Raw genomic sequence first — 23871 nt, 5'->3', positions numbered from 1 at the left:
TAGGCTAAACTTAAGCTGCTTCTGTGGGAAGCAAGCGCCTTATTACAAAGAATGCCTCTCACTACTGTGGTCTCAGGTGCCGTTGGGGCATTTTTCAAAGTTGTATTGACCATTCATCCGACCGACAACCCTCACATACAATTCCACTTACATGTCTTCTTTCTCCTTCTGAATTCACCCTCTCACCCACAATCGGCGCCGATGCTTTTTTTCAAGCACAATGACAGCCAATGTGTCCACTCTGATTTACAACACCCAACTTAAGCACAAGGAGCCCAAAGGATGAAAATGGATCTAATTAGCAAATAAAAAGTATAAAGTTATATTTTAGAATTTAGATCAAAGCGATAAAGAAAATGACTTAACTATGACTGTACTTGTTTGGAATTGCAATCAGGATCATTCTGCACTCTTACATCTCTAATGATAATCAACCTGCAGTATTCAAATAATTGCTAAAATGGCTGGTGTAAATCAAGAAGAAATGTCGGTTGACTTCAAGCAGTCGAGGAAAAACGGTGTGTATAGGTTATCAGCAAAAAGCTATGGTTTTGCTATACACATTGCCGTGGTCATGGTAGCCTGATTTACCCAACCGGTACTGCTTAGGTTTAGGTTCTGTCAGTCTATTATGGTCTCAATGACAGGCCATTAGTCTTAGGGGCTGCTCAATCTCAGTGGTGCAGAGACGCACTACAGTGCTGCCGCAGAAGTCACAACGATGCTCCTGGTACCTTATGTCACCTTCGATCATGGCCTTGTTTGGATAAAACATGGACACCAGGCATCTTTGGAACAATATTGGTGCGCAATGTATGTAAAACAAACACAAAACTGTGAGACAATACATACGCTTCCCATCCCAACTACCTGTAGGTTTCTCGTGGCATAGGTTTTGACAATTTGACCAAATGACTAGGCATCCACAAGTCTCACAACCTGTCATACAGTAACCACCCTGACCATACTGTAAATTTGGCCTAAAGAAAAACAACGTGACGTCAACTATGGGAAGTTGAGTGGCTTCCACACCATGGAAACTCCTGTGCGTTGCATTAACATAATCAACACAATACTGCCATATAGAGGAAGTTCTAAACATTCAGAAGTAACATTCATTAAGTATATGAATATTTTAATGCTTGCTTTATTTCGCTTCAGTCAATCAGGAACATTGAGTCATATGGTGCTAAAAGTTATAACAATGTTTTCAAATGTAGCTCTGACCTTCAAAAACAACTTCAAACAAAGTAGTTGATGATTAATTTTGGTAAACAGCACATACATCCAAGGCAATATTTTTATGTCTACTAATGAAAAGTGTCTTCTGAAAAATCTTTGTCACCATACAACATATTGCTGGCAACAGGCCAAAACCTCCTAAATCACAATCTAGTGAACACCCCCTTCTAAAGGTTGAACAAACTTGCCATTTTTGAGGGCTCCAGAAAAATGATGATTTTGGAGATACGAAAATTCCCGCTGCCTTTAAGTCATGTAAGTGTCTGGAAAAGCTAGTTGTGTAGTACATGTACACCGTGAGAAAAGTGTTATGCAAACGTATTGGAATACGTATTATGGATTGTGTTTTGGTTAGTACTTGTGAATATCGACACTCAACTCTTGCTACAAATGCATACACATTTTCATGGATGGCAAGTTTTCAAAAAATGGCCATATTAAGACAATTTTTAAATCAGTTTTCAGTTAAAAAAAAAAAAAAAACGAGCCGTTGTTTGAGAAGATGCAGTCGAGCCAAAAGCAGGTGCATGTCATCACACATTAACAAGCTGAATGTCTGACATCCATGTCTTCTTATGCTGTGGTAAGAAATTTACTTTGAAAGGCGTGAAAATCAAGCTGCGATGCGATAGCATAGTCGTCAAGTGTGGTAATAAAGTGACGCTGGAGAGGCCTAGAGGATGTTGCACTGTTCAAGGTGCAATACCATCTTGAGAATCATGAGATGTTCAGCAACAAGCTGTGAAACAGCTGTAGATGTTTATTCTTAAACATGATTTAGTTTAGTTGTGATGGGACTTTTGGCTTTTTAAAAGGTAGCAGTTCATTCACGCGCTAGTCACCAAAAACATCTTATTTTACTCATGAAACAATCATTGGGATTAGTGATACATTGCAATTCATTCCATACTTTTATTTATTTATTGATGCGACAATGAATATGGTCTTTTTCTATAAAGTAAAGTATTGTATGTAGTAAGTAATTGGACATGTTAGGAAACATGTTAAATATTGCTTCATGTAAAAAAAAATAAAATAAAAATATGCGTTCAATGAATTCTCATGCTTGTGAGAACATAAGTACCGTATTTTTCGGACTATAAGTCACGACTTTTTCGTCATGATTTGAGCCCTGCGGCTTATAGTCCAGTGCGGCTTATCTGCTGGTTTTTCCCACCGGTGAAGCAAATGTAACAACAAAATGAAAACTGAACAAAATGAAACAACAAAAAACATTGCACCATCTTAGGCTAGAAGTCTCCAGTGCAAAGATGCCTCGACAGCAGCAAACAGGAAAAATAATTTGATCCATCTGAATTTACAAAGAAAAATCAGTCCACATAGACACATAGACAAGATTGTCTTTCCTTTGCTGATTGGATGAACATAAAAGCGTTTGGTTTTCCAACTCTGTGCCATTGTCACCAAGACAAAAAGAACAAAGGCTTTACTCCTGTTAATTGTCACTGTAACGTGTACATATACGTATATATGTTTGAGTCACGAGTCTATCAATTCACTTAAAAATTTGAATGAATACTGTACTCAAGTATTCAAGAGTAATCTCAACTGTATATGTACTCAAGCATGTAATGAAGTGTTATTTACGCATACTTTACACAAATGGAGTTTATTTTGTTTCCGCAAGTTTAGAAAACTTCTTACATTATTGTTTTAATCATGCAAGTTGGTAGTCCCTGCACAAGCGCAGTTCAGGGCCTCCATGATGCAGCACGGTGCAGCGGAGACGCATGCAGTGGGTGGGTGTGTGCGGCTCCTTACAAAGGCTAGAGTGCGATCGCTCATAGTGAAGAGCTGTGGAAAAGCCTCACTTCACATAACCAAAGGTCACATTACCAATCTCCAATAAATTGGCACAACTAAATCCCAATGAGGTTCTGGGTTTGAATCTCAGCTCAGGCTTTTTCTCAGGCTCGTAAAAAGACGAACTTGTCCGTAAATGTAAGTTTGGATGGTTTTAGAAGGTCCGGCATTTGACCATCCAAGGGCATACCCCACCTGTCACCCCAATGTTATTTTAGGTAGCGTCCATATCACCCAGGACCCCCAGGCAAGCTATTGTGGAGATAGTGGTGGATGAGCTCATTGAGTGTTTTACAGTTTTTGGATTCAAATTCTGTCTTGTCTACAGGAATATAAAATACGAACTGAAACATGAAATCACATGACGAGGCCTCAAATTATGCATAAATAGAAGATGCTGTATTCTTACACTTGTGGCATACTGGATGTCTCTCCAGATGTCCGTTTCCCGGGATAGGTCCGATGTCTCAAACAAGTTGTCCATCACCACCTCTCCAATCATGTCGTGCCGTGAAAACCTGTCAAAGTCGAAAACGCTCATGTGGAGCTTCCTGGCCGGCAGTTCGTCGTAAGGCACGGGGAAGTGGAAGCTTTCACTGAAAGTGGGGTTGAGGGTTTTTCGGTGGACACGCGTCTGGAACTTCTTGCGGTCAGGCAGCAGGTAGACCTTGACGTACGGGTCGGATGTGCCGCACAAGTCCTTGGCGGGAAGGTCTACCGCCCTGATGATGTTAACGAGGAGGGCCTCATTGTCGTAGTCATATTTGAGAGAGAAGTTAATCCTGCCACAGTTTTTGCTGTTTCCGTTCTTGGAGGAATCCTCAGAGTCGCAGGTTTTCTGCTGGTAGAGCTCTGGCTGAATACGGCCGATGCTTGTGGATTTTTCCTCCTTGTCCAACACGTAGTCAATCCCCAGGTCGAGACTGCCCACCTGCATCTGCCGGGGAAGGTGCCTTTTGAAGGAATTGTGCCTGCAAGTGGCCAAAAGACACAGTAAGTCACGGGAAGGAGAAATGGGCGATTGCAGATGAACTGAAAATGACAACATTGCGGATATGAGTGCTGCTTATCAGAAGATAACGCTAAGTTCATAGCATTCATTATTTGCAACGTGGCATTTGCAATTCATTGCTAACCCTGCATATCTCTTGTAATCTGAAAGAGCCAGATACTTGCATCATAGAAGGACCAACATCTTAAAAGCTTAATAAAAGACACCGATAGTCAACTCATAGATATTCATTTATACGACGGCTGCAACTCAAAACTGTTTTAGTAATCGATTATTGTAATGATTATTTTCTTGAATAATCGATCATAGAGGAATAAAAATGATTCTATTCCAATTTCCATTCTTTTATTCCAAGACAGGGATTTAAAAAAATACATTAAAAAAACATGCCATAATTTTTTTTTTTTTTTTGCAGGTTTCGTCTGTTATATGAGGAAATTGGTAAAACTATTGATCATAGTTTTCCAAAATCAAATTCGAATCAATTTCCATATATTTTATTTTGTTTCAACACAATGCTAATAAATGCTTTCGTACACCTTACTTATTTGAAGTAGAGAGAACATTTTGAGCAATCTGCACAATTTTTAAATGAATGAGTTTTCTTCCATCGAATGTTTAGCGGTAACCACTCCCCGCTGATAAAGCCTTAGTTGAACAGATGCTGCTCACAGCTAATCAGCAATGACAAAGTGACACTGATAGCATGCCTCTTGTAGTGCCACATGGACAACTCAATGCTGAATGCCTGATGAGTCGTGGAGTTGAAGCCCCACGGGAACGTACTCCTGCTTTAATTCAAGGACAAAAAGATTTGAAGGACGATGAGCCAGGGATTGCTCAACATGCTGACAACATGCAATTGTTCACAGCATTTTGTCCATTCAATGGAAGGCCCCCGATTAAGTCGTCACATGTTATTAGCTTCACTGTAATAACATGCAAAGAAAAAAAAACGGAAATGCCTTTGAGGTTTCTGACTTGTTGTAAAACACGTTAAAACGCAACCCTTTTGTCTTAAAATCCTCGAAGCTTATCTAAGAATGAGGTGCTTTTCATTTGACAACTGTGTGGGACAATCCCTCTGAGGGTTAGGGTTAGAAATGTTGTAAATTCCTCAACCAATTTCTCAGCTCAGATGGATCTTTTGAAAATGTTTTGAATAACTATTGATTTTTTGTGGGAGCTTGTAAGACGGTCTTTAATTGAACACGTCACATGCACAGCCAACCACATCATCAACAAGGGGAGAACTTAGAGTTTACCTGTATTAATTAATGTGTGCAAATCTATGGAATAGAAGCAAAGTGTAATACAGACCATTTGATGACTACATGACAAAGATTTGGATATTATTTCCACAGTCACTGGATATTACATGCCACATGTGGAAAAGTTGAAATTGTTTTCAGTAGAGCACAGACGTTTATTGGTATTTGTAGTCTGCTTAAGCGCAATATGTATTATTTACTCTTATCATATTACTGTCGATCTGATATTCTTTTTGGGCCTTGGATTTGTTCTTGTTTTATCCATATACCGTAGATTATTGCTTCTACATAAGTGTACAAACAAAGTCACGGTGTACACGAGAGATAAGTGATACACTTCGAGTGCTATTGTCTCCTTTTATCACAGCGTGCTGTACTAGGGTTTTATATTTTGCTTGTACATACTGGTTTGTCAAAATCGTGCTTTAAATGAAACGGTACAGTAAGTCTGGCACATTGCATGTGTACAAACAAGGTGCATGCGTGCAAGCAATTACACGCACACACTTACACTCACGCGCACACAAACACGTGTCATGACTAACCGGGTGGAGGAAGCTGGCTCAGTTGTTTGCCTCTGCATGCGCTGCGTGCGGCGCAGGAAGTGCTCCCTCATGGAAAGTTGAACATCAGTGGGGATGTCAGGAGATGTATGGCTTATCTTCACCGCAGCCTCCAGGAAGCCCATCGGGCCCACGGGGTCCTTCACTTTCTCTGCTGCCATGGTAACCGCCGGCTGCTGCTGCTGGGGACTTGGGGGTGACGGCGTCGGCAGCGGGCGAGGCAGCTGCAGCGGGTGGTGCTCCGGGCTGGGGGACGGAGCGAGGAAGCTGGCTTTGCTCCGCCGGGGCGGACCGCAGCGCTTCCAGGAGCCAAAGGCTAAGAGGCCCAGGAGAACCAAGCCGCAAAGCACAAACACACCGAGCAGGAGGCCAAAAGTAGCGTCTGGTGGCAAGCCGTGGGGTCCGGGAACACAATATGTGTGAACAGATGGCAAGGACGACGGTGAGAGGACAAAAGGAGACATTTGATTAGGTTAACATGTTTGCACATAACCCATTATGTTCATATGATATGCGATTCAAATCCAGAGACATCGTTCAAAAAAACGTGAAAAATAATTGTGATCTCTGTCAGTCAGGTAACCATATTTGCTTATTTAGGAAGAAAGTGAAACAAATGTTCACAAAATCAAGCATGCGTGGTTTATCATAGTTAAACAATTTAAAGACAACGAATAAATGACTGTATGGCGACAATGCCAATTTAAGCACTTAGAAATGTAATGCCAGAGGAGCTCTTTAAAGGGACAATGTGCAAGATTTAAACCAGGAGTCATCAACATGGTGCCCGCGGGCACCAGATAGCCCGCGAGGATCAAACAAGTAGCCCGGAGACCTGCAAACAGCTCACAAGTCATAGAACAGTGTGATCTTCTACAAATGTTTTCTACAAACAATTATACATATATTACATGTACATAACATATTTCACTTGATTTACATATTTACTACAGCTGTTCCTTAATTATTGTGAGAAATCATTAACATGATTGAACTGGTGCCCTTCATATTAGTCAGTATCAAAGTGTACTCACTTTCAAAGATGTTGGTGAGCCCTGATTTCGACCGTTTTCATTAAAAATTCAATTATAAATTTCAAAAACTTGCAAATAAATGTGTTCTTAACGACCAACAGTATGTTTTGAATATAATCGTAGGTCTAGTTATCATGAAATGATATTATATGAGGGGTGGCACTCCTCCAGAGGCCGCCTGCTGTTCGTCATAAAACACAGTCTAAATCTTCCACATTGTCCCTTTAAGGCACACATTATCTACAAAGTATATCAGCGTTTATTATATCTGAGTAGCCGAAGCGGTTTGAAAATAGAGATGATTGTTGGTGTCCTCCTAAAGCATAAGACAACGACTATAATAAAGCAAAGATATGCCTCTTTTAAAGGTGTATATTTGTGGACTAGTTATAAAAAATCATTTGAAATTGCGTGGTTCAATCAATGGGCACAAACGTTATTTTTCTTTTACAGCACATGGAAGAGTGCATCAGTACATGATGAGCGCCACTCTCCATATCTCAACTCTCTCCACACTGGGCGAGCAGTCGTTTAGTTTTGAGCAAAAGTCTCTTCATTTGCAGTTGAACAAGATTGTGTATTGCCAGGCTGTTAGACTGCTTCAGACTCCACGTTGGGGCTGAGTGTGGGACTGTTACTGCAGCACATCGGCGCTGCTGTGAAGTGACGGTCCTTTGAAAAAAAAAAACGTGAAGCACTGAAGCCACAAAAAGCGAAAGACAAAAAGGCAAGGGAACGCTGTATCTCAGTTATGACGTTTTTAATGAATCGCATGCTGCCATCGCAATAAGAAACAACGGCTGCAGCAGCGCCAATCGGTAGAGAGGACAAATGGTAATCGTCCAACACAGGACATTACAGGTTAAAGATAATCTAAATGTTAATCCAAGAAGGCTCCTGGGATGAGAGGTGTCAAAATGGCCAACAGTTTAACACTGGTAAAGAGCGATTTAGTTTGAATGCACTTGTAGTCACACACAGACTTGGTCATGAGCCGAGGACTCTGACAAGCAAGATGCACGGTGCCCAAGAGAAAACAGGCAAACCGCGCTGTTTCCTAATTCCATATAATCATTATTCAACATCTGATACCTGGAACATTCCCCATTTGCCCAAGCCTGAATTAAATTCCCCACATTTTGCAGCAGTGTTCTTTTCCACGCTCTGTGTTGACTTTAATTTATCCCCCGTAGCTGAGTGCTGCTCTCACAAGACTCGAGTCTCCATGTACTTGTAATAGTGCACAGATAGCAGGAAACCGCTTTAGGGCACATTGAATTAGGTTTTTTGTTTGTTTTTTTCCCCCCCATGCCAGAATGTTTACTGAGCTAAATCTTCCCTCGCTGAAGACAAATAGAAGCTGCTGGAACCTGAAGGCAAGGATGAATTCATTCCAGATTGGTTTCCGGCTTTATTAATAGAGGAAAGCAGATTGCTTTCTTGTGGCTTACATTTACATAATGTACATTTGTTAGGCTGTTTAATCTTGAAGCTTGCACAATTGAGAAAATAAGAATAGACAAATAAGTACATGCAGGGAGTTTATGGGGGTAAAAGCATGCAGTGACTATCACAGCCTAATACTGTAGATCTTTATGATTCGGACTATGTCACCTACAGTATGTGAACACAAAGATTGCATTCACTCTTCAGATGACTTTCAAGTTAAACATACTTGAAAGGCCTCCTTAAGATGAGCCTTTCCTTTTACAAGGATGTCCGCTCTTGGCAAACTCAGGTCACAGCTGTCCACAGCAGCTCCAACGCATCATGTGAAATTTCACAGAAGCTCCACTGAAAGCCTGCTGCCGACTGGACCGAGGCTGACGCGATTGTCCTTCATCCTGGCTAACCAAAGCCAGGCCGAAATAAAATACAGTCAGCATGCAAAAATGATGCCAGCAATAATCTCAGGTGCCTGTATTGTACCAACATGGTCTAAATATGGCTGCCAAATCATTCAAAAAAATGGCACACTGCTTTCAAGACAGAGACAAAATGCATTTTATTCCAAGCTTTTCACCTCAAAAGCACACCAATAAAATTTACAACAATCGGATAGGTTAAATGTCTATCTACACTCTTCAGAAACGCTTGCAAATAGGAGGTGAAATCCCCCATTTAGCACCATTGAGGGTTCAGTGGAAGAGAGACTTTTGTGATCCTTGTTAAAATGGAGCAGATGTCACTCCAGAAACACTCCACCCAGGGAAAGCACCAGTTGGTCCGTCTATACCCGATATGAATAGTAGTTGAAAGTCTGTTAAGACAAATACGTTCATGGCTCTTTATCGAGCTGAAGGATGAGATTTAACTCAAATTTCAATGTAGAATTAGGCAAATCTGATTTTGGACTTCAACCGATCAACTTTTATGTTCTGGAAATAAATATGAAACTATTCAAAGCCAATTCATTTTAGGAAAAGCAGACTAGATTCAGGATTCAAGCTAGTCATAAAAAATGATCTGGAGATAACAGAAGATGTTATGGCTCACCAGTTCATTCTGATGTCGGTAAAAAAAGCCTGTTTTTGGCTCCTTCATTTACTCTGCTGGGATAGGCTCCATTGTCCCCCGCCCCTCGTGTTGATAAGCAGTCAAGATACTGGATGGATGGATGGATTGTGGCCGGTCCGCATTCCAACGACGCATGTAATTGAACGTGTAAATGATAAGTATATATTTAACAGTGGAAAATGTTAAATATCAGGGAGGTCAGGGAGCAAAGATTGAAAGTTGTTTTTTTTTTTTTCTATAGACCCCTCGAGTCTCGTTAAAAAACATAAGGGTCATTAAAAGGTGATATAGCAGGCGTAATCTCTATGCACAATTTTGAATCCCGGTTTGAGTAACCCGCCCTCCGGAGCTATGATGTCACAGAAGCCTTGTGAATACGGATTTCACAGCTATTTCACAGTGTGTCTGCACCCTGTTGAAGAGGTTTTGGGGAATATATCGCACCTCTCCTCTTTTGCTAATTCAAACGCATATTAACAATAGAAACGTGAATTTTAAGGTAACCAGGTGTTACTTAGGTCTTTCAAAAAACTGTTCAGCTACTTAACTTTTCTAGTCAGGCTCTGATTGCTGCCTCAATCTGGTTCCGAGCGAAAAGGTTAATGAGGGAACGATTGCGCCGCCACACCTCCGCAGACGTGTCAATCAGATGTGGAAGCAGAAGGAGCATTTCCTATAACGACTACTGAAATAGAAGCGGCCAAGCTGAAAAGCAGCTAATAACTTTAGCGCCGAGAAGAAAGAACAGAGTGCTAACATCACGGCAGTAGTAGCCTAATACAATGACGGGCATGACCATAAGCCAAATGGAAAGTGATCATAAAAAAAGCGATGGTCTTCCTCTTCAGACACACGGCTAATGAAGTAAAGCGTATAACTCCCACCAGTCACGAGCTCCTCTGACAGCGTGAGAATATAGTGACCTCCAGCTTTTTTAGCTTCACTACTAAAGATTAAACCCACGCCTCAGCAAGAGTGGACTACCACCTGTGCGCAGTCCATCACCTGGATCTTTTCAGGGTCTCTTCATGCTGAGAAACACTTCTCACAATCAATACTGCCAAAGAAAAATCAATTAGGCTGCAATGCTCCTTCAGGTGGCCGCTGGTTCTGCAGCAAAGGGCAGGCGCGTGAGTTGCGACATTTTAAAAGTCGTTTTAGCTCCACGCCAGATGACTTGCACAAAGGCTGTACAGCCTCCCCCCACCACCACCATCACCACTGCATTACAAAAAAACATTGTTCACCGAAGTTGAATGTTCATCCTTATAAGATGGTCGTGTGTTTACAAGGGTGTCACATGTTTGCTTAGAAATGGAGTTTAATGGCAAATTTATACCCAAGGGTTTTCTCCTCTACAGTAATAGAACAGTGTTTCTATAGCAACCAGGTCATTTGTAATACATACACACATACATACACACATACATACATATACATACATACATACATACATACATACATACATACATACATACATATATATATATATATATATATATATATATATATATATATATATATATATATATATATATATATATATATATACACACACACACAAAGGAAAACAAAGACTATACAGTGTATATGATATAATGTTACTGTCGATGTGTTACTTGGTGAAAATCTTAAACCTGTAAGATTCATTGCGCATTTCATACACAAAATTAATCTCTAACGATTATTGCTGCCAATGGCAGTGATGAGTTAAAAATACAATATTTAAAAGCATTTACAGTTTACAAAATGAAAAGGGCATACAGAATAGAAAAACATTCATTTAAAGGCCCTGTATTATCTGTAAAATTTCCACAGTTAAATGTATGCATATACAGTAAATGATGAAATTTTACCTTTGGCACATTGGCAATTTAATTTCTTATAAAATATGAAGGGTTTTTTTTTTTTTTTTTTGGTAGCAGCATCTCTAACCAGGAAGTGAAACGTCTCGTTGGCTGAAACCTCACAGTGTGGTTGCCGCACCCCCTTCATATCAGCGTTCTAAAGCCAACTGCCCACGAACCAATAACAATGAAAGACGCTATTTAAACCCACTCTAAGCTTACAACTGCAATTTATTCAGGTCAAGAAACTCAAAAGTACATGTAAACAGGACTTCACATCGAGAAACGCATGGAGTCAGTAGCCGAAGAAAAATGCCCCAACAAGAAGCAGGCTTTATACGGCACACTGTAAATGTGCTGTCTAAATGTATCCAATACACATGCTTCATTTTTATCCACTGAAGCTAACGAGTACTTACAGCTATGGCCTCTCCATCGCGTCAGCTTTCATTTTTAATTTTACGGCAAATCCGCTCTTGTACTGGTCCTCCGTGAAATGATGACGATCATGAACGCCTGCTGGTTGGCTGGCCGTGTGCTTCCAAACACACATTTTCACCTCTTTGACATGTTTCAACTGTAATAAAAAAATTAACTATTTAATGAAACTTTGCTGTTCATTTGGCTGACTTTGTGCAAAATCTCTTGTCCAAACTGCAGCGTAAGACCAAATTTAAAAGTAGAAACCCGGTGATCTGGTTATTTGGGCATGGAGGTACAAGGGCCTTCCTGGGCACTTCGGCGTCTTTGTACCTCTTGCAAAACATTTTTATCTGCTTGTGGGGGGCCGGCGCTCAGAGTGCAGAATAAGCAAGGAAGTCTTAGAAAAACATTACTGATGGAAAACACTGTAACACTTTATGGGTTTTTAGGGTGAGAAATTAACATTTTAACACAGTTAAAAGTGCCATGATAAAGGCCTTTTAAGGTTTATTGGGGAGGTGTTACTGGATTTTATGCTTCCGAGTTCAACTAATCAGGCTGCTCTGTTTTCATCACCGTACTGTTGGTATGCAATAGGGTAATTTGTCACCGCTGCGATGTTATTCGTATGCGATATTTTTCAATGATGGATATGGTCGTTTACAAAACTTGCAGGTATATTTAACCTTTTCTCAAACCGTTTGTCAGCCTAATCCCATCCCACACTCCCTTAAATGTTGGTACAGTCTTCTGTTTTAATTGTGAAATTTAGTTTATTATAAGATACGTGTTGTCTTGAGGAAACTCAATGGGCTCAGGGAAGGATTGACATCCAGTGACGCTTAAAATGTTCAACACTGCATAATTCATCATAAAATGAGATTAGTATCTCGGAACGTTAATTTGCAAAAGCCGTTTCTTCGGTACGCAACAGAAGAGTGTCTTCCTGTCTGCTTTCCCCAAGGGTGGGAATAATTCCTACTAATCTCGATGTGGGCACCTCAGCCATTTTTGGAGTGCTTATTCCGTGGTGTCTTTTTCACAAAATCCCATAATCCCCCCACCCCACATCCCCAAATCCTAAAGCTCCAGCGTTTGAGAGGAGGCGTTAAGCACCAGCGGACAAGTCGAATGTGTGAAACCACGGTGGAGAAGAGTGGGGGACACACGGCGATGAGGTTAACGATGCTAATGTGGGAGTCCTAGAATTTAGTGCTTTGTCCTACTTTAAGTATTTAGAAAGCAACCTGCTCACTGCTAATAAATCGAAGAAATGGTATGATTTAATTTGTGAAACTTCTAAGAAGCAAATACAATTTCTAAACATAATTTGCTATTTCATGTACTGTAGCTGAGGTTGAGGAGTGGGAAACTCTGGAGGTACATGCTTATTCTTAATAAGTGAAGGTATATTCATTTACATTACCTGAATGTCGTCAGGCAGATGTATAGAGTGTTTGGCTCATTTTTAAATATTATTGCAATGAGACAAAATATTTCTGTGTAATTATTTAGAGGCTCAAGAGAGGAATAAGAACATGCAAATCCCACACAGGAAGTCTGCCCCCCATCTCCATAAAATACACTCCCAATGAGAACAGATATTATTCACTGAGTTTTAAAGAATAGCAAAATACACAGTAAAAAGGCACATTTAAGTTAACATCAACAAGGATTGCATTATATTATGCTAATGAGGTTTATCATGCATTTCATGTGTGCTCATAGGAATAGGTCTATGAGTCATTTTTAACTTTTAACGTAAGGTGCATCTTACATTTTGATCATGCAAATTGGAGAGAACCAAAGTTGAATGTTGTGTAGCGCTGGAAAAGTGTTTTGAAAGCAACTGTGTGAATAATTATCGACTGACATTTGAGATGTTATATGAGCCCGAAATATGATATACATTAATGTAATTGAATGTAAATGTAAATTAATGTAATTTTACATTAATGTAATTTTAATGTAAACACATGTGCCCGCAGCAGAAGCTGTTATACCCTTCAAATGTGAATTCATTGGTCTTTATCAAAAAAAAGGAAAGGAATTAAATGAAACGAAGATGGTGTTTTTTTTGTTTTTTTTCCGACAATTAGGTCAAAAGTAAATTCACATCTGCTTCCTCATGAAATTCTGATGGGCAACTGAGCCATAGGGGAAATGGAACAATTAACCTGCTGGTTGACTGCAAGCTGCTATCGTATGGCCTGCAGCCTGCTTGTGCTTGCACAAAGCAAATATTTAAATAATATTCTAATATTTAAATGTCACGTCATGGTTGTTGAATGGTTCCAATGTTTGGTTTGGTTCCACAGGACAATTTTAAACAACTTAAATTGACGATTTGTCTTTGTAAGAATTTATTGTCATGATGCATTTTTTTTGCCAAAAAACAGTTGTGCCATCCAAACTGCGATAATTGTCATCTCTACAAGTTATAAGCGGGTTCTCAGGGACGTATTCTAATATACCAGAATTATATTGTGATAATTGAAAAAATATTTAAATCACTGTTCAGATCCTCATTGGATCACTTCCCTGTTCCTCCCCTCTTCAAGTCAAATTTATTTACCAAAGTGTCAACAGATCTTGGAAGGGGCTGTTGAAAAGCAATAAAAACTCAATCACCCTCATGGGGACACAATGTTTTGACCTTGTGTAATATAAAAATGGTAGCAATTTTAACTGTACTAAATTTATTGACAACTGAAGCAAACTATGATCTGTTGGTGAGGAGGAAATTCAGATTTCTTCATGCCAGACAGGGTTTGACAAGGCTATAATGTATATTTATGGAGTGATTGGTAGGAAATAAATGCATTAATCAAGAGTTTAATCTGTAATACACTTCATAGGCGATAAAATAAAAAGAAAAAAATCAATCAGAGGTTGTTGAGGAGCACTCAGATCTTCCATTTAGCAAGAAGTTATGGGCAACAGTGGTTTGTAGGAAGCTATTTTATGCAATTTTTGTGAAAAAGCTCCACAGTTTTGTTCTCAAGTATAATACACATCACTATTTATTAAATAATCAAAAAACTCTAGAAAACACTAGAAAAGGGTCACTGTCGGACATGAAAAAATGTGAGCTCACCATTTGCCCGGGTCTTGGTTTTATATCATGAATCATTGCCATTTGTTCGAGCTTCATGATACGAACGACAACATTCTTAAAATCCATTTATAAACACCTTAGACAACTAGTGTCAGAGCAGCGTGGCATGTTGCAATCCAATAACATAAAGATGGACTTTATTGACATGGTCTGTGTTTGTTGCAGGGATGCTTTCATAAACAGCGGCATCGCACTAAAAAGTAACGGGCAGCCATCGGGCTGTACTAATAACACGACAGCAAAAACAAAGACAAAATGGCTCCCACTTGTTTTCAGTCTTTCTAATTTTCATCACCAGAGATTTTAAATGAGATTTGCTACATCCATTATGGACGCCAGCTACAGCCGCCCGCTAGTTGATGCTCTGCAGGCTTGAAGTGTTGGAATATTGTGAAGAATTAATACAACAGCTCGAAAGTATGTTGAGTGGATTGTCGGCATAGCAGTGATGCTGATTGAGGGAGGGAGCACTTTATCGACTTAACATCTTGCATTAGCTTAGAAAATTGGCTCAGGGATTCCTTTTTTTTCCAAGACTATTTTAATAAAGGACAGCATGGTAATATATATATATATATATATATATATATATATATATATATATATATATATATATATATATATATATATATATATATATATTAAACCATATATATATATATATATATATATATATATATATATATATATATATATATATATATATATATATATATATATATATGGTTTTACGCCTGCCTCACCCCTTTTTGAGAATGATTTCAGTACATTCAAAAATATAATACAGTATAAACTATATACCATATTTTCTGCACTATAATGCGCACTGGATTATAAGGCGCACCATGAATTAATAACATATTTTAAAACTTGTTACATATATAAGGCACACGGAACTATAAGGCGCACAGACAATTAATGACATATTTGAAAAAGTTTTCACTCACAATATAGTAATACTCAAAGTAATAACAATAATAACTCAAATAATAACTCTTAACTCTCATTAGCATAAAAGCTCAATGTCAGTATGACCAACCTTGTTCAACTGTAAACACACAAAAGAAACAGGTAAAGGTTACTTTATTGGTTCATTCCCCATCTACGAATCTCAATATTGAGCCATATATAAGGCGCACCTGATTATAAGGCGCCCCATCAGCTTTTTAAAAAAATTAAGGCTTTTAGGTGCGCCTTATAGTGCGGAAAATACGGTATATTTATAACTATATAAACGCATAAACATAATATAGATTATTCGTAAAAACATTTCTTAGGAGGCCGGTCTAGTTAAAAGCAAGGTTCATGCCAATAAATTTTTCAACTGGTCCTCCTCCACGGAGTAGGCGCTACATAACGGAGCTGATTCAATCAGTGGACACACATTCACTGATTGCTGTTAGTGTGACATCGTTGGACCACTAACTCCCCAATACTTCAACCACTCCACTTTGGATCTTTACCTCAGAAAAGTGTTACTACAGAAAACATGTTAATGTAACCACACGAGTTGTATGTTGCACTGGGAGCCAAACATTGCTTTTACTTTAGCTCTGTACAATGAATGCGCTGAGCAAGAGTGAGCTCAATATGTGTTAGGGCCAAACGCAGCATCTCACATGTCTCCTCATAGTGTACAAGCAGCTAAAATACATTTGATCAAATACAAATGTACAATATTTTACAATGTACCATTGCTGAAGCAATGCAAGTCTTGGGAAGCAAATACGCTCGATTCCATTTAAGGTTCCAGCTTTTTAAATGAACCACTTAAAATGTAGAAATAATATCATAAGCGAGTTATCTTAGCCTCTTGGCTCAGGGATTTCTTTTTTTTCCAAGACTATTTTAATAAAGGACAGCATGGTAATATATATATATATATATATATATATATATATATATATATATATATATATATATATATATATATATATATATATTAAACCATATATATATATATATATATATATATATATATATATATATATATATATGGTTTTACGCCTGCCTCACCCCTTTTTGAGAATGATTTCAGTACATTCAAAAATATAATACAGTATAAACTATATACCATATTTTCTGCACTATAATGAGCACTGGATTATAAGGCGCACCATGAATTAATAACATATTTTAAAACTTGTTACATATATAAGGGACACGGAACTATAAGGCGCACAGACAATTAATGACATATTTGAAAAAGTTTTCACTCACAATATAGTAATACTCAAAGTAATAACAATAATAACTCAAATAATAACTCTTAACTCTCATTAGCATAAAAGCTCAATGTCAGTATGACCAACCTTGTTCAACTGTAAACACACAAAAGAAACAGGTAAAGGTTACTTTATTGGTTCATTCCCCATCTACGAATCTCAATATTGAGCCATATATAAGGCGCACCTGATTATAAGGCGCCCCATCAGCTTTTTAAAAAAATTAAGGCTTTTAGGTGCGCCTTATAGTGCGGAAAATACGGTATATTTATAACTATATAAACGCATAAACTTAATATAGATTATTCGTAAAAACATTTCTTAGGAGGCCGGTCTAGTTAAAAGCAAGGTTCATGCCAATAAATTTTTCAACTGGTCCTCCTCCACGGAGTAGGCGCTACATAACGGAGCTGATTCAATCAGTGGACACACATTCACTGATTGCTGTTAGTGTGACATCGTTGGACCACTAACTCCCCAATACTTCAACCACTCCACTTTGGATCTTTACCTCAGAAAAGTGTTACTACAGAAAACATGTTAATGTAACCACACGAGTTGTATGTTGCACTGGGAGCCAAACATTGCTTTTACTTTAGCTCTGTACAATGAATGCGCTGAGCAAGAGTGAGCTCAATATGTGTTAGGGCCAAACGCAGCATCTCACATGTCTCCTAGGTGTGGCACTATTGTTTTTTTCACGGGTAGGGTCAGTTGGGTTGACCCAGGGCAAATTTTTATGACTGCAAGTATGTTTTAATTTCAAATGCTATGTGGGAAATTTGTTTGCACAATATTCAACTGTGGTTTATGTTTTGAATATGCAGATATGGATGCCATATCCACTGCTGGTGATAATAAATCCGTTGACACAAAAGAAAGTGTAGCTGTCAAGTAGTCATTTGTTTGGTACACACTACAGAGTGGAGCCAAAATAGCATTTCAGCTTCGGTTTCAAACCTCGAGAGCTCCGTATAGAATGGAAGCTCTCGCAATATGCATTTCAGTTCATGAAACCAGGACTCTGACACAGCCCAAACATTGATATTCCAGCCATGCTATCTACTTACAATGAGGAGAAAGTGCTCAGTGCAGTACATTAACGGCACTTTCTTGTTTAGTACTAAATGTCGCATACTAATGTTCAAAGACTTAGTGTAGCTGTTCCTCGGTGCATGAATGTATGCTTGCAGCCCATATACACAGTGTCTACACTTCGATGATTCCAAGTATATGGCAGTTTAAACATTTCTCATAAATTTTGAGGTAGGTGTTGACAATTACAACAATGGATTAAAATGATGGGCAAAAGATACTGTATCCATAAATGAGATGCTCAATCCATCCATTCATCTTCTACCGCTGCATTCTAGAGTCGAGTCGCGAGGGCAGCAGCTTGATCAGGGAAGCCTAGACTTCCCTCCCCACTTCTTTCAGCTCCTCCAGGAGTATCCAGGGGCGTTCCCAGGACAGCCGAGAGACATCGTCCCTCCAGCGTGTCCTGGCTCGTCCCCAGGGCCTCCTTCCTATGGGACATGCCCAGAACACCTAACCAGGGAGTCCAGGAGGCATCCTAACCGTATGCTGAGACCCTCCTTATTCCCGAACCTGGAGAGAGCCCTCCACACTTTTCCGACAGAAGACCATGGTCTCAGATTTAGAGGTGCTGATCTTCATCCAAGCCACTTCGCACATCTGCAAACTTCTCCAGTGACAGCTGAGTTGAGACCTGAGGAAGCCAGCCTAACCACATCATCTGCAAATGGTAGAGATGAAATCGGACGCCCTCAATGCTTCGGCTGCACCTAGAAATTCTGTCCATAAAAGTAAGAAACACAGTCTGTGACAAAGACAGCCTTGTTGTAGATGAGGACCAAACTCTGACATCAGTCGTACAGGGACCGAACAGCCTGTATCTGGGTGTCCGGTACGTCGTCGTCCCAAAGTACCTTCCATAGAGTTCCCCGAGGGACACGATCGAATGCCTTCTCCAAGTCCACAAAGCACATTTAGAGATGGCTGGGCAAACTCTCATGCACCCTCAAGGATTCTGCCGAGGGCGTAGGCCTGGTCCACTGTTCTAGAAACTCCGGGCGGATCTCATCCACCCCCGGGGCCTTACCACCAAGGACTTTTTTGATCAGTGACTTCAGCCCCAGAGAAGGGAGGGCCCACCTGGGAGTTTCCAGAAACAGGTCTTTGTAGCTTTCTGTCCACTGGTTCACAACGTTCCGATTTGAAATCAGCAGTGCCCCATTGTACACACTTACTGTACACAGTACACAGTGTTAATGATGCATTCTCCCTCCTGAGACTTTAGATGGTGAACCAGAATTTCCTCAAAGTCATCCAGAAGTCCTTATTCATAGCCTCACCAAACTCCTCCCACATCCAAGTGTTTGCCTCGGCTACTGCCAACTGATACCCATCACCTGCCTCCGGAGTACCACAGGCCAAAAAGGCCCGGTAGGTATCCTTCTTCAGTTTGATGGCATCCCCCATTGTTGGTGTCCACCAGCAGGTTCAGGGATTGCCGCCATGACAGGCATTGACCACCTTAAGGCCACAACTCTGGACAGCCACCTCGACAATGGAGGAGCGGAACATGGTCTACTGGGACTTAATGGCCCCCGCCTCCCCCGGGACGTGGGAGTCGAAAAGTCTTCTGACAGGGGATTACGTTTGGGTCTCTCAGGTCTGAGCGGCATCCTCCCCCACCATCAGAGCCAACTCACCAAGAGCTGATCATTTGACAGCTCCACCTCCCTTCACCCGAGTGTCAAAAACACGCGGCTGCAAATACGATGATACAACTACAAAGACGATCATTGAAGTGCGGCCTAGGGTGGTGTGTTGCTAAGTGCGCGTGGACACTCTTATGCTTGAACATGGTGTTCGTTATGGACAATTCATGATGAGCACACAAGTCCTAAAGCAAAGCAATATTTGGGTTCAGATAGGGGTGCTTAATTCATCGTGTTTAAGCGTTTTCATCATTTGGCAGTCTGTTGAAATCCACTGTACCAACAAGTACCGACAAATTTCCCATCTCCAGTAATCAGGGCGAGTAGACTAAACATTTGTCAACATACTGTGGTAAATATGATCATTGAAGGACTGGCATAATTAAGTGACTTTAGTTCTGTGTGAAGCTGACTTTGGCAAGAAGGCAAGCTCATCTATCCATTCTTCCATCTATTCCATCTATTCCATTCTTCCATTCTTCCATTCTTCTATCCGTTCTCTGTACCGTTTGTCCTCATTTGGGTTGCAGAATGTACTCGAGCCTATCCTACCTCAAGCAAAGATTCCAAAATGGCGTTTCACTACAACAGCCACAACTCTTTTTTTCATTTGGCACTTTCCGTTTTCTGTCATTTTGGCTGTGTCTGTCAAAACAACAACAACAACATATCATCCAACAGAGATTGACCCTGGTGTCACGCTGCAAGTCAAACTCACGTGTTTGGTCTGTTTTTAAACAAGAAAGGAAAATGTCAGTGAAAACTGAATAATGCTATCACAATGAGAACAATGACAATATTAGTTCCACATTTCTTTTATGTTTATTAAATAAGTTTGGAGGGTAAACTGTTCATTTTTTGTTTGTTTGGTTGTTTTAATTTGAATTGAATTGGTTTATTTGGAATGAAAGCATTAACTTTGGAGGTTAATTCCAATTTTATGACTTGACTTTAGGACTGAGTGCGTTTTAGGCAAGATTGCGCCAGTGTTGGCCTGCCTTGTTTGCGCTGTATGTTTGTTGTTGCCCTGTTCCTTTGTTTGTGTTCAAATCAAGATGTCTCAACTCTCAAAGTAGTTTATGACCGTGAAACCCTGCGCCAATTCGGAGTATAAGTGGCGTTTTCTCCGCTGTCTGAACGCTTTTTGGGGAACCGCCATTCGTACCCGCATCTTGTGCATTCCAGCATACCTGCGCCCAATAGTGGGTGCCAAATGAAAACGCTGTTCCAAAAGAGAAGGAAAGCGGGATGGTGTGTCCGCTGGACTCAAGTCCTACCTGCTGGCCTCCTCAAGTGGTGTTCCACACCCTTCTGATCAGGGTTGGCTTGTCGGGTGGATCTGTCGGAACCACTGAAAATTCCCTCTTTCTGGATTTGATGTTCCTAACAGAAACCCGGATCCTTGCTGGAGATTCATCTCCGTTTTCAGAGCTTGTCCCTCCAGGATGCTCTTCTTCAGTTGTTGTTTGTTGCGGACCTGTCATCCACCGTCGTCTGCGCGATTGTTTACCACCCACCCAAATGGAATAAGGACTTCATATCTGAGTTCGCAGACTTCCTGTCCAGCATTATAGTGAGTTTTGATCATATTATCATCATTATCATTAATATTCATGTCTGCTGTGAATCTAAACCACTGGCCCGTGACTGGCCCGTGTTATTCATTGCTTCATTTCATCTAGGTTAGATTGCTACAACTCCTTGCTCGTAGGCCTCGACCAGTCCTCAATCAGCCGGCTTCAGCTGCTTCAAAACACAGCTGCTGTTCTCCTCACCCTTGTTGCTAAAAACGTACTTTTTCTTACTTGCTTTTCATACGCCTTGAAAGCTGATATCCCTGAAGTACTGTCTTATCTGTGTCTTACCCTGTTTGTGTGTTTGATGTGTTTTTTTGTTAATGTTTTTATTTGAACTTTTACTGTACAGTACTTTGGTTGACTACGGTCTTTTTAAATGTGCTTTATAAATAAATTTGACTTGACTTAACGCAGTTCTGTTTATTTCCTGTGGCAGCTGAAAAAAATAGGGCAGCGTCATTGGCACAAAGAAAGACAAAGATGGACGTTTACGCCCTTTTACTAAAAGTTGTTCGACGGCTCATTGAAAAAAGAAATCATTTGCACAGTTTGGTGAGCCAAATTTAAACATTATATGTTGTACATTTCAGAACACAGCATCCTGCTCTAGTTACCTCATAAGGAGCTCACAAATGCTGTCAAAGTTGGATGCTTATGGGCAGAGCTAAACCTAGAAATGAGGAACGTTGAAATTGTTTCTGAGAAGACCAAAAGAAAATTGCTAGAAACAATGAGTTGGATTTGGTAGTTTAGTTCAACAGTTGCATTTTACAGGAAAAGAATCATATTAAAGGATCAGAGAAAACTACTATAACATTTTCTTTATCTGATGGCTTCAGGTTGAATTCAGGAATGATTTTAATTAAATATCTGTTTCAAGCTTAATAAAAAAATATAATTAAAAAAGTGATTCATCTCGATTAATTATGAAAAGTTTTTCTACTAAATAGTGAAGACATTTTCAACATTTGACAGCACTAATTTCAATCAGTAAACATCCACCCACAAGGTTACACAGACACATGCACGTTGTTAGTGTAGCTAATTGAACAATGAAGAATATTTGTCTTACTGTAATTATGCTATCCGAGCCACCACATAAGATTTTTCAGGGCTTTGACCCGACTGTCAGCCCTCGGGGCTTTCAACATTGGCGGGAAACAACAAGTCAGCATGAAGAAATGATGCATCCATCACTGTGACCCTGTTGGATCACGCGTGGGTTGACATTTGGGCAGTGTGTGCTCAGATGCTCTCAGCCTCAGCATACAGTTGAAAAAGAAAGATGACAATTAGTGCTTCGGTCGTCAGTGCTGGGCATATTAACCTGCCACTCGTTGGGTCTGATTGCACGCTTTCCTTTTTTTGATCCCACCGATAGATGTCAATCAATTATTGATCCTGCAGTCAAGTAAACAATTGTAATATAATTCGACAATTTGATAGTTGTAGAATGTAGATGAATGCAAGTGAATAGCCAATGAGGTCAGTGAGTTGAAATGCCAAAGAAACATTAATTGCAGCATAATAATTACAGCATACCATAACGATCGGTGGATATCATTTAGAGGCAGATTTGCAGTGGACAGTACAGAGATGAGGAACATGATGCTCGACAGCATTCACACAATTAGAACATTTGAAGTTAGAAACGGCACGACGTAATTGAACAGATCCTGAGACGACCTAGTTTTGCACAGCGATGTAAGTTTATATTGTCACACAGCACAAGTAAGTGCACTCATTTACCCCGCCACTTACTGTTTTTGTTTGGTTGTTCTAGAGTTATGGTTTAGGAGTGTATTTTGTTGTTATTGTTTTTTTTTTTTTTTAACAAATACTGTATTTACTGTATTTAAGACTGGCACTATGACAGCGTAGGTTGGTACATTACAAACAGAATTATTACTACTGTTATATAATTCAGTTATGCATTGACAAGTATTGCAGCATGTTAATTAGCAAAGCAATTTATTTGTCCTATTAAGTAGTTATTACATAACACAAGATGATAAATGAGCACACAAACATTACAGCAAAGAAGTATGGGTATGACCGTAAATACTTATAGTAAAACTGCCAAGGAAAAACAGACTGGGCTTAAATAATATTAGTAAAACATTTCTGTTTTGCAGAAGATAAATAATAGTGGGATATAAGATACACAGGGGTTTATTTGGATTCACTGTTCACCATTAATAATTGTCTACTTTTTAATGATGGGTATCACTGATACTTTGGTGATAGACAAGTGTCGTGTCCGGGCATGGTGAGCGACGACGTGTTGGGCGGTGAACTCAAATGCAAGAAGCTGGAAGCAAGGTAAACTCCCAAAAACAATAGTTTGATAAGAAAGAGGACCAAAATCCAAGGTAGTGGACAGAATACAAAGTAACATCCAAAAACTCAGAAAAAGCCTACTACAGAAATAAACTAGAATCAACAGACTCAGGAGAAAAGAAGAACAAAAGTCA

At 39.7% G+C, this 23871-nt stretch overlaps 1 protein-coding gene across 1 annotated transcript in view; it reads right to left on the bottom strand.

The window, feature by feature from the left end:
• Positions 1-23871, bottom strand: part of syt6a (synaptotagmin VIa) — a 64744-nt gene that overhangs the window by 9104 nt on the left and 31769 nt on the right. Inside the window, exons 2-3 of the mRNA XM_088407651.1 lie at positions 5895-6294; positions 3476-4037 (exon numbers count right to left, since the gene is read on the bottom strand). Of these exons, the coding sequence (XP_088263777.1) occupies positions 3476-4037; positions 5895-6294 (962 nt within the window). The remainder of the gene's footprint in view (positions 1-3475; positions 4038-5894; positions 6295-23871) is intronic.

Source organism: Hippichthys cyanospilos, chromosome 2 (genome assembly GCF_059441005.1).
Source record: "Hippichthys cyanospilos isolate Australia breed blue-spotted pipefish chromosome 2, RoL_Hcya_1.0, whole genome shotgun sequence".
NCBI lineage: Eukaryota > Metazoa > Chordata > Actinopteri > Syngnathiformes > Syngnathidae > Hippichthys > Hippichthys cyanospilos.
Note: the sequence above shows the minus strand (reverse complement) of the source record. Positions and strands in the feature narration are given on the sequence as shown.